The sequence below is a fragment of the Culicoides brevitarsis genome, chromosome 2, assembly GCF_036172545.1.
Source record: "Culicoides brevitarsis isolate CSIRO-B50_1 chromosome 2, AGI_CSIRO_Cbre_v1, whole genome shotgun sequence".
In the NCBI taxonomy this organism is placed as follows: domain Eukaryota; kingdom Metazoa; phylum Arthropoda; class Insecta; order Diptera; family Ceratopogonidae; genus Culicoides; species Culicoides brevitarsis.
Genome location: NC_087086.1, coordinates 17,716,048 through 17,729,928, shown reverse-complemented (window position 1 = coordinate 17,729,928; position 13,881 = coordinate 17,716,048). Strand labels below are relative to the sequence as shown.

Sequence of the window (13,881 nt, the reverse complement as noted above, 5' to 3'; positions counted from 1 at the left end):
TTTTTTTTTTTAATTTTGCCCCCCCCATTTTATTTTCAAAAATTTTGGACTTTATTTTTGATTTTCATTTGGAGCGGCCTAAATTAAAAATTTCAAATTTGGAGTGATTTTTATTGATATTCAACACCTTTCATGTGTAAATCATGATGATATCCGCATGATCTTTCTCAAGGGCGACTCTCAGGGTTGAATTTTGTCGAAAGACAGTTAAGTGCGACAATTGCCGTCACTTTTCTCGCAAAAGGCTGAACGTGAAAAAACAATTAAGTCCGAAATTTGTCTTGTAACCGTGTTTAAAAGTAAAAAAAATTGTAAATAAGTGTGTGCCGTGTACATACGAGCAACGTGATAATAAAAAATCCCGAAAAAATAAACAGAAAAGATGTCGTTTAAGGTGAGAATTTCTAAGGTTTTATCGCTCTTTGGCTGTACAGCGCGTGTGTGTGTGTGCATATAGGATGATTTTGGGATTTTTTTTTATTGATCATGTGGAGAATTTCTGATAACATTTCCCTTTTTTGCAGCCAATCGATGGAGCGAAGGAAGATTTCCGCAAATATTTGGACCGCAAAGGGGTGATGGATGCGCTCACAAAAGCATTTGTTCTGTGCTACGACGAACGACCGGAAAACCCGATCGAACGACTGGTTGAAGTAGTTGCGGACAACGCAAAAGTCTTAGGTGCCTCGTCAGAGTTGAAATCACGACTGATAAACACGGAGCTCGAGCTTAAACAGGCGCGTGCGGAAATCGATGTGCTGCGGAAACAATTGAGTGATCTCGGTGTGACGCCAGGCACAACCACGACAAATGTTCCCACAGCGACGGGAAATGGCCCCACAATTGCAACGTTGTCAGCGGAAGCGGAAAAAAGTGTTCCGAGTTCGAATACGAGTGCCGTTGAGGCAGCTGCTGTTGCCACGGGTGCCATTCCGAAGACGCCAAAAGCCACGCAGGGTAGTCCCGCGAAGAAGGACACGCCCGAAAGTAATACAGAGAGCAGCGAGACACCCGTTGCCGATGCAACTGTGAGCCCGCCGAGCACAAATGATGCCAAAACGCAGGAAGAAACAGCCGCTACAACAACTACGACAGCTACAAATACGGAGGACACCGCGTCGTCTGGCACGAAAGAAGCAGCTACTTAATCCACACAAGACTTTAATTAAATTCTAGAGAGCGTTAGTCAGTCAAGTTAATTGCATGCCAGTCACAAGTACTTAAAAAAATATTAACGATGAATTTCCTTCTCAACCGTTTTTTCATGTTTGAGATGGAAGCAAGAAATTTAATCGTCCAGTCCATTTATAAAAAAAATTAAAATTAACCTTAACGTAAGGCAAGAAATCGCTTCTTTTAAAAAAAAACGTTTGCCCAACAATTAATTTCGCGCCCCGGGTAAATCAAATGCTTTGTACAAAAAAAAACTATTTGTGTGTTGTTAGGCTGTCAGGTATTTTTTTACCGCCCATAAAGTTAAAAATATAAAAAATTAGCACAGAGAAAATTTAAGATTCCTAAATAAGAAAGAAAATGAGAGAAAAATAGTTTTAACGCAACTCCCACACTAAAATGTTGATGATAATTTCCTATCTCGTACAATCATTGCTGCATTTTCACACCTAATTACTAATTTTCAGTCACAAGAAACGTAACGCAACATTCCAATTTAAATAATTTAATTTATTTAAAAATTTAGTATTTTATTAGGTACTTAAAGAAAAAACATTAAATTGTGTTTTGTGATGATTTAACTTTTTTTTTTGTAAAATTTAAATAGACTTTATTATTGTAAATTAAAAATTATAAAATTTAAGTTTAAAAAATCGATAAGAGAGAGAATTTATTTCAAAGCAATAGTCAATCAATATAACTAAATAATTAGACGACAAAGTTACAAACCAATAAAAAAACAGCCATAAACGTAACATGTGCAACATTTGTCCAGTACAATTTATCTTGTTTGTTATTTCTTATATTTTTTCCTTTATCTGAAAATACACTCTTGGGTTGAAGGTTGAAGAGACACTCAAAGAAAAGTGAATTGTGCGATAAGACAAAATTAAAATAAATAATAATTAAATTAAGAAGAGAAATATTTTATTCGAATTTTAATTATTTGCAAAGAAAATGTTTCCTGTACTTTATTCTTAAAAAAAATATGAAAAAAATGAATAAAAATATAATTAGAAAATAAATTAATTAATTAAAAAAGCAAGAATTATGAAAAATAAATAAATGATATGACTTTAGCAAAAATAGTTTTTTTTTTCTTTTCGGAAAGTGAAATTTATATTTTTTCTTTATAGGTAAATATTTCTCAAAAATTAAATTATAAAAATTTAGAAGCTGCATATAAAAAAAATTATTAGAGGTAAAAATATTAAAATTAATGAAAATTTGTATTTTATTTAAAATTTAAAAAAAATTGAAAAAATGTATTTAATTTTGTAAAATTTTTAAAATATCTTTTATTTTTTTTTAAATTGAAATTATTTGAAAAACTAAAATTATTTTTTATTAATTCAATAAAAAATTCTAATTAAATTCTTTAGTTTATTAATTTACATTTTTTTTAAATAATTAATTAATTTTTTTTTATCAGAAAGTTTTATTAATTAAATTTTTTATTAAAAAAAATAATTAATTTTGTTTTAATTTATTGTTGAATTTAACGAAATATTATTTTAAAAAAAAAATAAAAATTTTTTAAAAAAATTATAATTTTTTAAAAAGTGTATTAATTTATAATATTAAATTTATTTTTATTATTATTTTTAAGTAAAATTATTAATTTTTTAGCAAATTATTTAAAAAATAACTTAAAAAATTAATTTGTTCAATTAAAATTTTTAATTTTTGAAGCAATTTAAAAGTCATCTAAGTCATAAAAAGCTCTTTCAAACCAAAACCCTCAAAGAATTTCTTCCTGCCACTCCTTCACCTAATAAGCTTCTCAATAAAAATCCCACATGCACACACATGCCTTTCAATATTTACTCACTAAAACACCGTAACGACACTTGTTACTGTTACCTGCTGATCGTGTATTGAACACATTGTTTCAAACGCTTTTTTCTATGCATGTATTAGTTATAAATACACGAAAACAAAAAAAAATCACAATAAACATCAGGTAAAACATACAAAACAGCAAAAATTTATCAGAAATGAACTGATCGAGTTCAGTATCAGACAAGGCACGAAGCTAAATGGTCGTGTCTCTACAAAAAAAAAAAATAAATAAATTATTTTTTTTTAAATTAATTTTATTTTAGTTTTCTTAGAATTATTTAATTGGCAGTTTTGTCAAAAAATATTAATTTAAAAATTAGAAAGGCAAAAAAAATATTGAAAGTGAAATCAGAGAAAGGAAAAGTGAAGAGTCTAGTGATTTTATTTACGAATTGGCGATAAAAAGAATAAATATAAAACAAGAATTTCGAGTTTTTTGCGTGTTTGCACAGCTTTTCATTAAAATAAAAGTTACATAAAAAAGTATCGAAAACGAGACAAGAATAGCAAGGAAATAAAAAAAAACATAAAAATTAATAATAATAGCCCATGTGCTTCTTTGCTTGGTGATTCTCTTGTCGATTCTTTAAAACAAAAAAATTCTTAAAACAATAAAGAAGAAGATTCATGTGCAGCAACTAACAATTGAAGAACGTGCATAAATTATAATTTTCTGTTATTTTTTCAGGTAAGTCTTTCTTGTACTAAAAATAAAATGCTTACCGTTGAGGAGAATTGTAAACTTTTTATCAAAATTTCCGATTATCTGAGAGATTAAATGCTTGTCCTTGATTACGTATCGTTCGTATCAAGTGAGCGGCGCGCGGCTTAATTCAGTAAATAAAAAAAAATATTATTTTGGGTCAAATTTTAACCTGATTTCTTTTGATTTTTTTCAGTTCTTTTGAAATTTTCAAAAAATGGCAGATTTTCACGATCATGACCACGATCACGATCACGACGACGATGGAAACGCCTTGTATGCCAAAATTACCGCAATGACAGTTCTCTTCGTGGCATCGACAATTTTCGGTTTGCTGCCTTTTAAGCTTTCCAAATGGCTGAATTGGACCGTTGATGAGAACGCGCGAACTTCCACTGTGATTTCGACTCTTTTGAGCTTTGGCGGTGGTGTTTTGCTGGCGACGACATTTTTACATTTGCAACCTGAAATCGCGGAAACAATTGAAAGTTTGCAAGCGAAAGGTTCAATGGGCGATCTGAGTTTTAGTCTTGCGCCGTTTTTGATGTGCGCCGGATTTTTCATGATTTATTTGATCGAAGAAGTTATTCACACGTATCTCTTGTCGCAAGAAAATTCAAGCAAGGCAGCAGCGAATGGCGAGTTGGAAGGTGCCTTTGTACGAGGAATCAATGCGCGTGAAAGTGTCTTGTTGAAACGGAAGAAGAAAACTGAAATCCGGAACGGAAGTATTTCCACGACGGAGCTAATTTCGAACGATGTCGAAAGTCAAAAAGACGAAAGAACGAACAACAATGAAACCAAAGGCAGCGAAGCGGTTGTTGTGAAAAAAGATCCGCATAACGGGCACAATCATAACCACGCAACGCACAACCACAACCACATTCCGGTCTTTAAAGCGACGGACGACGAAAGTATGCTGGTGTCGTCGTTGCGTGGATTGCTAATTGTGCTCGCGCTCTCTATCCACGAACTTTTTGAAGGACTTGCCGTGGGTCTCGAGCCAACTGCTGCCTCTGCATGGTACATGTTTGGCGCCGTGTCAGCCCATAAACTCGTCATTGCCTTCTGTATTGGCGTCGAATTGGTCGTAATTCGCACAAAATTGTGGCTCGGCATCTTGTACGTGATAATTTTCGCGATTGTTTCGCCCATTGGCATCGGAGTCGGCATCCTCTTGAGCGAGGCAAATAACGCCGAAGCCTTTGCTGTGCCTTCCGTGATATTACAGGGACTTGCGTCGGGAACGCTGCTCTACGTCATCTTCTTCGAAGTACTTTCCAAAGAGAAATCCGGCATCATTCAGTATTTCGGTGAGTTTTTTCAAGAAAAAAACCTTTAAAAAAAACAAAAAATAATTTTAATTCATTTAGCTGTCGTCGCCGGTTACTTTATCATGTTTGGACTGCAACTTCTGAGTAAGTAGTTTAATTGACTTTAATACCCCAGACAATCGCACAAAACATCTGTTAAGCAATTTTCATAATCTTATCAAGTGACGTGAATTTTTATTTTGTAATATTTTGCGTTAATTGTAACAATCGGAGATTACGACTTATCACGTCTATGTGAGAACGTCACATGCATCAAAATGATTCATTTGGAGCAATTATTATCTCTTAATTGATTAGTTTAATTGATAATAAAAATTAATCCCTTTTCCGGAAAACTATATAGACAAAGAAAGTTTCAAAGAGTTCTTCGACCTTTTTGAATGAAGAAAAATCTTATCAGAAATAATTTTAAAGTAATTAGCACTAAATATTTTTTATTGCTTGATAACTTCCTTAAAAACAGTTTTGGTACAATAAAAAAAATATATTGTATGGGAATACCTCTTTTTTATTAATGAATATAATAATAATGATTAGATAAAAAAAAATAGATTTTGACTTCGTTTGACGTTGGTTTGCAATTTTTTGCATTTTTGTTGCCAACGATTTTTGTTTAATATCAGCCCGCAATTTAAAAAAATGTTTTTAACTTTAATTAAAAATTATTTTAAAAAATTAAATAAATATTAATCTTTTGAAAGCAAAATTGCTTATTTATTTATTTATTTTATTTTATTTAATTAAAAAATTTATTTTTTTTAAAGAATTTTAGCAGTTTTAGTATATTTTTGACCTATTTTAACAAAAAAAAAATGTTATTTTTTTTTTAATTTTTCATTAAATTATTTTCAAATTTTTAGAATCTAAAAAATTAAAATTTATCGAGGAATTTATTTAATTTTTATGGTACATTTTTTTTATCAATTTTGAAAAAAAAAATTTAAAAAATTTCTTATTTTTATTTAATTTTATTATTATTTTTTTTTATTATTTATTTTAAATTTTTATTAAAATATTTAATTTTTTATTAAAATTAGTTCAAAAGTTAATTATTTTTACTTTTAAAAAAATAAAAATTTTCTTTAAAATTTTCAAAAATTATTCATCATTCATTCTTAATACTTTAAAGGTCTATGAAATTAAAATCATTTTTAAATTAGTAGAAGTTTTAAACTTCAATCAAACAAAAATTCGAAGAAAAATTAGTTTTTTTGTAAAAAAAAATAATTTTTTTTTGCTCTAATTTTTAATTTTAAATCTTATTTAATTTAAATTTTTGCTCTCAATGAGACAATTTACACTTCCTTAAGTGTTACATTGTAACACAAAAACAACAATTTACATTCAAAAAGCGACCGGCAAAATTGCATTGTTGAACTTCCTAAGCTTTAGCGTGTTTTAGTCTCCATGTGTTTTGAATTAAATAATATAATTAATAACAATAATAACTTTAATGAATACGTTGCAAAGCCGATAAGTTCTTCACATTATTATAATTACTTTTTTTTACTTGCTAAATAAATAACAGAACTCTAACAACACCTTCGTGCGAGACTTAATTTGCATTCTTTTTAGAATTCAAGAGACAGATAGAATATTCAAATAAGTCATATGAGAGCAAAAGATGGACAATATTATAGACAAGGAACGAAAAAAAAAATTAAAATTTAGCATGCATGCTTTGTTGCCTGTGTGAATCTTCATGTGAGTGTGTCGTGTATCATTTAACGTACGGCTTAGGTGATAATTTATATCTTCTCATATACAATTAAAACTTTTGATATTTAAATATACTTACTGCCTGTCTTGGTACTCGCTGCTGACCTTGGTACCGTGCCTTATTGTTTCATTGAAATAATTGTTGCCGATAATTCTCATAATTCAAGATGTGTAGCGAGATGGAGTTAAAGATGATGACAACTGGCGCATGAATAAGCGTCCGGTGACAAATGATGGCGGAAGCGTTTTAAACCTGCTGCGAAGAAAAATTTGATGAATGAAATCTGGGAAGAGATCTTGACATTATTTTTTTTTGTTGCTTGGAGACAAGCCAACTCGATTGAGTCACCTTCATTTAAAATTCAACCGCAAAAAGTTATTTAACTCGATATTGTGTTGCAGTAATTCTGAGAATCGCTTCTTTCCACCGGTTATTTCGTATAAATATTTAATCGTTTATCAATGAAAATAAACAATCAACAATGCTTTTCAAATATTTGAATGTAAACAAGTTTTTTTTGTGCTATAAAAAATTACCTTCTTTGTTTCTCTTTATTAATATTATTTTTTTTTTATCAATATTGTCAAGTTTATAGCTATAAAGCGTGATTTTTTCTCAATTGGCTTATCTAAAAGGTTCTTTAAACAAGAGTGCACTTGAAAAATGTACAAAGAAAGGAGGATTGAATGCACTGCACGTGAAGTAATTGATTAGTTTGTTGAGCGGTTGTTAATGATAATTGCATTCAAGCTCACTTTCTAGACACTTCTTGATTTTTATTCAATGTAAATTGTTGAAATGGAAATTGCAAATCATTTCTTTGAAGTGTCAAAGGTTGAAATTAATGATATTTTCTGATATAATTTTTTTAAATTTTATATTTTTTTCTTAAATTTTTTTAATTAATTTAATAAAAAAAAAATGAATTTAATTAATTTAAAATTATTATTTTTAAAATTAATTAATTAATTTAAAATTTAATTTAATTTAAGTTTAATATAAAACTTCAAAAATTATTTTAAAGCTACAATTAAAAAAAATTAATATATTTTATCATTTTTGACTAAATTAAAAAAAAAAATATTGAAAAATTATTTGTTTAAAATTTCTAAAAAAAAAATTAATAAATTATTTTACTTTTTGTTTTGAAAAAGCAGCAAAAAATTAAATATGAAATTTTTCTAAAGATTTAGATAAAGATTTTAAAATTATAAATATTTAACATGCTTCAACATAAAATTAATAGTTTTGAGCAAATTTACAACATTTTATTTTAAATTTAAAAATTTTAAATTTATTTTATTTTGCCCCCCCATTTTATTTTAATTAAAAATTTTTAAATATTTTTTTATTTGAAGCGGCCTTAAATATTAAAAATTATAAAAAATTTTAATTTAAAATTTTTTAATCAAATAATTTGAAATATTAATTTAAATAATTTTTTTTTCATATTTTCTTAAAAAATTAAAATATTTAAAATAAAAATTTGTCAAAAATCAATTAAATTAACAATTTAAAAAAATTGATTTCAAAAATTGCAATGTTCGTTTTTTGCTAAAATCTCACTTTTAATTTTTTTAAATAAATATTTTATGGAATTTTTTTTATTACCTGTAATTTTCTGCATTTTTAACAATTTTTGACGACATTGAAAAACTTTTTATTTTTTTAAATAAAAATTTGAACAAAGTCACACCCAATTAATGTTGCAAATTACTCATTTTGCGGTTTATTAAACAAAGTAACGCTGCAAAAAAAAAATGATATAATAAAACATGCTTCATTTTCAATCATTCACGGTATGCTTTAAGTAGAAGCAACAAGAGAAATATATTAAAAATGTTGTTGCAAATTTACTTTCCTATTTTTATGTTTTTTCGTTGTTCATTCATGAGAGGAGAGGTAATTGACAGGAAATGTTGAACACCGAACGCTTGAACGGTCAACTTACAACCACAAGAAAAAAATAACTTTTTATTTGAAAATTGTTATTTATTTATAAATATTAATAACATGTGTGATGAAAAAAGCACCGAAGTGAATACAATTGATGATTAGCTGTTTTATTAATATTTAGTGGGAATCCCACAATTATCTAGTCATTTACATTGTTTCATTCTAAATTTTGATCATCCTCGTGTCAGTTGTAATAAAATAATAATAATAACAATTTATTGGCAATAACAATAAACAAGACTCTTGATCGAAATTTCGCAATTGCCGCTCAAATAAAACATTTCTCGCATTATTATTAATAAATTGTTCAAAACGAACGTCAACCAGGGCAATTATCACGTTTTTATCAGTTGCGATATTTTATGACTTGACAACTGAAAATCGCGCAAAGTCACCCCACTTGACGTGAATTGGAGTGATCTATGAGATTATTCACCTCTTTTTCGCAACAACATCATCATCGTGTTCATGAAATGTGCATGCATCGATCATTAGCATGCAATTGCGCAGCATATTTTTAGTTTTTAGCCCTTTTAAGGCCAGAACAAGAGAGAACTTACCTGAATTCCGATGCATGCGCCGCTTTTAGACTTGATGACTAAATTGACCGGGTCATTAAGCTCTCGTTGCAATATCAAGTCTTCGTGTGACTTAATTGCACTTTTTTTTGCCGTATCAATGAATGAACGAAACTGTTACTTTTTAATGAAACTGGTTTGGCTGGATTTCCGATCGGTATCGTTAGTAAAAACGGCAGAGTTAATTATGCGATATTTCCAGTTCGGTCTTTAGTGTAAATAATGCAAAAATATTTTTTTTTTTCAAAGTTTTTGTAACAAGTCACTTGAGTGCTTTTCATTAAAATAAGCCGAAAAAATATGAAAATATTAAATTTTAATTTAAATTATTAAAATAAATATAATGCTGAAAAAAAATCTTATTTAAAAAATTTTATTTAAATTTTTAAGAATTTTAATTTTTGTAAATTAAATAAAATTTCTTAATTTGTAAAAGAAGATAATTTATTTTAAAAATATAAATTAAATTAAATTAAATTTTTAATTAATTAAAAAAAATCTTTTATTTATTTATTTTAATTTTTTTAATTTTTAATATTTAGTTATTATTAATTTTTATTATTATTATTATTATTTTTTTTTTTTTGATTTTCATTATTTTTAATTTTCAACTTATTTTTTCTGATTAAATATTGTTTTTTCTAATTTATTTTAAATTACAATTAAAAAAAAAAATTATATTTTTTTAAATTATTTTTTCTGATTAGAAAATCAACAAATAAAAATAAATTTTCTAATTTTCCTATAAAATTATTAGAAATAAGAAAAAACTTTTTTGCCACAATGGAGCCAAATTTCTCAATTTAACGTGAAAACGCATAAGAAAATCTATATTGAATGAATTAAAAAATCATTAAACTCGTCATCATCGTTATTTACTGTCCAGTTCAACAGTCTATTATACATAAACGTGCATCACTTTTTTTTCATATATCAACGTCTAACTCGATGACGAATAAAATATTTTAACCGCAAATGAAAAAAAGCAATAAAACCTAAAAGAAAGTGCATTTTTGTTACATGTCTCATAATCACCCATGCAAGGTCATTATCGAATAATCAGACAGGCGACAAAATGCACGTGATATTTGCTCAAAAAAAAAAAAAAATGTGACAAATTACCTCCGTGCGATACAATTTTCTCGAGAAGTACGTGCTGTCGTCAACTTCAAGTCAAAAATTGACCCAAAAAATTACACGAAAGAGTTAATTAAGATGCCGTTACTAATTATTTATTCAAATGCTGAGCATCAATATTATTCAGATTATTTTTGTTGTTGTTGTTGTTAATCAACGCGATGACAATCGGCTTAGATGACAAAAACAACAAAATAATTAGGTACGAGTTTCTCTAGAAGAAGATGTTGATCATTTTTCGAGTCTTTTGTGGAAATTCCGTCGAAACGCCTTAAAATGTTCGCAAAACTCATTTGACGTCATTTTTTGTTGTTTACGAAAATTTCTGTTTACATTGTCAATTTGCAACTTATGTTGCGACTTTGATTATTCGAGATTGTTTTTTTTATCTTTATAAATAAATATTTATTTACTTTTTTGTCGATTGACTAATTATTACTTTTTTTTTTATTTTTATTCACGATAACAACAAAACTGTTGCGAACGTGACTTCTTCTTGTGTCTCTTGTCATTCAATCTGTTAATTTCATTTCAGTTTTACACACATGCTAACATCACGTTAAAACTGTGATCGAAATCTCATCTTTCAAATCGTGACAAAAAAGATTTGTACAGATTTTGAAGCAAAAATGCAGAGTTTTGATTGAAAAAAATATATTTTTAGCCACAAAATTAGTTTTATTATCACTTTTATTTCCAGTTGAAGCCTGTTTGTGAATTAAATCTCTACAAAAAATGCTTTGACGAGCCTCTCATAAGGCACGTGGCAGTTTAACGACCTTCCAAAATGTTCCAAAAACACAAATTTCTTGCAATCATCAACGGATCGTTAACACCTTGCAATTCTGTTACGCAATTTTTTTCATACAATTTTGTTCTGTCATTGAAATCTTTTGTTCTATTGTTGTCACCCAAAAAAACGTACGAAAAAAAAATTGACAGAACAAAAAACGAAAATAGTTTTACAGTCACGGTTCAATTCGCGTCACTTTGTTGATAGAATTAAATAAAAATTATTTTGATTCATTCGAGGTGCGGTAGAGACAATTAAAAGAAAAATATTTTACGATTTCTGGGTGTAACTCAAATAAAAATCAATAAAAACTCTTTTCAATTTACTAAAAATTTTTTTTTAATTTTAGCTGGACATCAACACTCTCACGGAGGCGCTGAAGAAGGACACAATTTGCATTCACACTCACACGATCATGAGCACGGACATGATGCTCATTAAATTTTGATCCTACGTGTCAGCCAAGGTCATCACAAAGTAAAAAAGTCCTAGATGGAGAATTTATCCCTTGCTACAATATAATAAAAAAAATGTATTGGTACAAAACGAGGGAGCTAATATGCCATAAACCGTAGATTTTAATGTTTTTATTTATATTTTTAGTATTTTTTTTGCAATTAATTAATTTAGAATTAAACAATTAATGAAAAATGAAAAGTTTTAATGTGCTAGATTTTGTGCTAGAAAACAGAAGACTTGAAATTTTATACCTACTTTAATATTAAAAAGTAGAAATAAATAATTATAGCAATAAAAAAAGAGAGATTAATTGTTTAAAATTTCGTAAATCGATAAAATCTTTAATAGTAATAATAAAAAGGAAATTTTTTCTTAGTAAAATTAAGTTTAAAAAAATAAATAATTAATTGGTTAATTTTTAAATTAAATTATATGTGATTATTTTATAATGAAAAAGTAACATTACGAAAAATTGGAAATAATTTTATATTAATTAAAAAATAAATTTTGATTATTCAAGATTTTTTTTGTATTTTTTTTAAAAGTCATCAATTTCATCAATAAAATAATTAAACATCATTAAAAGTCTAATTCATAAAATTATTTACCCACCAATTAATACAAAATTTATTTGTTGTCCTAAACGCAAACAAATATATGTGATACGAAAATAAAGGAACCACTTAATTACAATAAAATTAATCAGGATGCCAGACATCTGCATGTGGAGCAGCAGGTAATAATAATGATGATATTAAATAATAATGATAACAACAATAATCATTATTCATTGCATTTGTCTATTTATTTACTGGCCATCTATACAAATCTACGCAACATTTTGGCTGAATAATAATCATATTTTGAGGGAAACATCGATTTGTCGTTTGCAAATTATGTTCCCGGATGCAGTGAAATTGAGCGTATTGTTTTGGGGTTGCGTTTGTGGTTGCATGTGTGTAGAGAGAGATAGAACCGCAAATCACCTGAGACATTCGCATTTACTATTTATTATAAGCAACAATCTGGTAAAGTTTTCGTTTTAATTGATGTAATTTATGAATCTTTAAATTTTAATTAATTCTCAAAAATGACTCTTTGTTAAAGTTATTAAAATGGACAGTTAAGTTTAAATTGTGACTTTAACTTCAATTACACGAATTTAAGTCATCACTTACGTCAAACTTAATATTTTATGCAATATGCATTGCAGAGTTTCAGGAATAATTAAAAAAAAATGAATTAAATTTTTACCAGCTTTTGAATTAAAAATTATTTTTAATTTTTTTTTTAAGATTTTAAATTTAATTTAAATCAAATTAAATTAATTTATTCTTTAAAATACTAATTTAAATAATTTTTAAAATAATAATTTTATAAAAAAAAAATTATTAAATAATTTTTTTATAATTTTATAAAATTTTTAAATATAGGTATCAATTTTTATCTAAATTTTTCGTTTTTTATTTTCGGTCTCGATAATTTTTTTAATTTAAATTTTTGATTTTATAAATTAAAAAATAATATTTCAAATAAAATAATTTAATTCTTGAATGAATATTCATTGAATAAAAAATTTCTTTCTGAATTTCGACTTATTTATTCTTAATCAAACCATCATTTAAAATTCTCTGAATGTTTAAACTTCAATTCAAAAAAAAAATTACCTTCCAGGAAGAAAACGAGCAAAAAATCAACAAAAAACAGACAAAAACTGTTATATATTTAACATTTATAGTTTATCGGAATAAATAAATTGAATAAAAGCATTTTCTAGTTCCGTCACTCACAGTATCAATTTCCATTTTGCCACACACACATTTTTTGCTGTTGTCTCTCGTTCGTTATTTTCTACCTGCATCCTGTCATGTGTCTAGAGAGAAATTTATTTGGGTACAAATGTGTGGAAAAGATTTACGAAAGGTAAAGAAGGCTTCGGGCTGATTTTTTTTTTGCAAGTAATAAAAATAAAATAGTGCTCGGCAATAATAAACCATGAAAAATAAATAGAAATGGATTAAATTTTGACTCTCAATAGACGCATTATGTCAATAAAAGAAGCTGCTGTTGCACAATATTTGCATAAATATTAAAATAAATGCGAATAAATGGAAGATCATGACATTTCTCAATGGGCATGAAACGTAAATAAATATCCAAACGATGATAAATTCGCTAAGAGATTT

General features: G+C 27.2%; 2 protein-coding genes across 2 annotated transcripts; both read left to right on the top strand.

The window, feature by feature from the left end:
* The first annotated feature begins 231 nt into the window (after positions 1–231).
* On the top strand, positions 232–2,248 carry LOC134829929 (c-Myc-binding protein homolog). The gene is made up of 2 exons (XM_063843228.1): positions 232–394; positions 525–2,248. Exons 1-2 carry the CDS (start codon positions 383–385, stop codon positions 1,146–1,148), a joined length of 636 nt encoding a protein of 211 aa, XP_063699298.1. The 5' UTR covers positions 232–382; the 3' UTR covers positions 1,149–2,248.
* A 958-nt stretch (positions 2,249–3,206) lies between these two features.
* On the top strand, positions 3,207–12,081 carry LOC134829742 (zinc transporter ZIP3). Its single transcript, XM_063842977.1, has 4 exons — positions 3,207–3,703; positions 3,915–5,031; positions 5,092–5,136; positions 11,586–12,081. Exons 2-4 carry the CDS (start codon positions 3,936–3,938, stop codon positions 11,675–11,677), a joined length of 1,233 nt encoding a protein of 410 aa, XP_063699047.1. The 5' UTR covers positions 3,207–3,703; positions 3,915–3,935; the 3' UTR covers positions 11,678–12,081.
* The last annotated feature ends 1,800 nt before the right edge of the window (positions 12,082–13,881 follow it).

Bases quoted from the DNA above. Each gene is read 5' to 3' on its own strand.
- LOC134829742 (XM_063842977.1), top strand. From the start codon at position 3,936: ATGGCAGATTTTCACGATCATGACCACGATCACGATCACGACGACGAT. The intron at 5,032-5,091 runs GTGAGTTTTTTC...TAATTCATTTAG, and splicing joins CGGCATCATTCAGTATTTCG to CTGTCGTCGCCGGTTACTTT. The intron at 5,137-11,585 runs GTAAGTAGTTTA...TTTTAATTTTAG, and splicing joins GTTTGGACTGCAACTTCTGA to CTGGACATCAACACTCTCAC.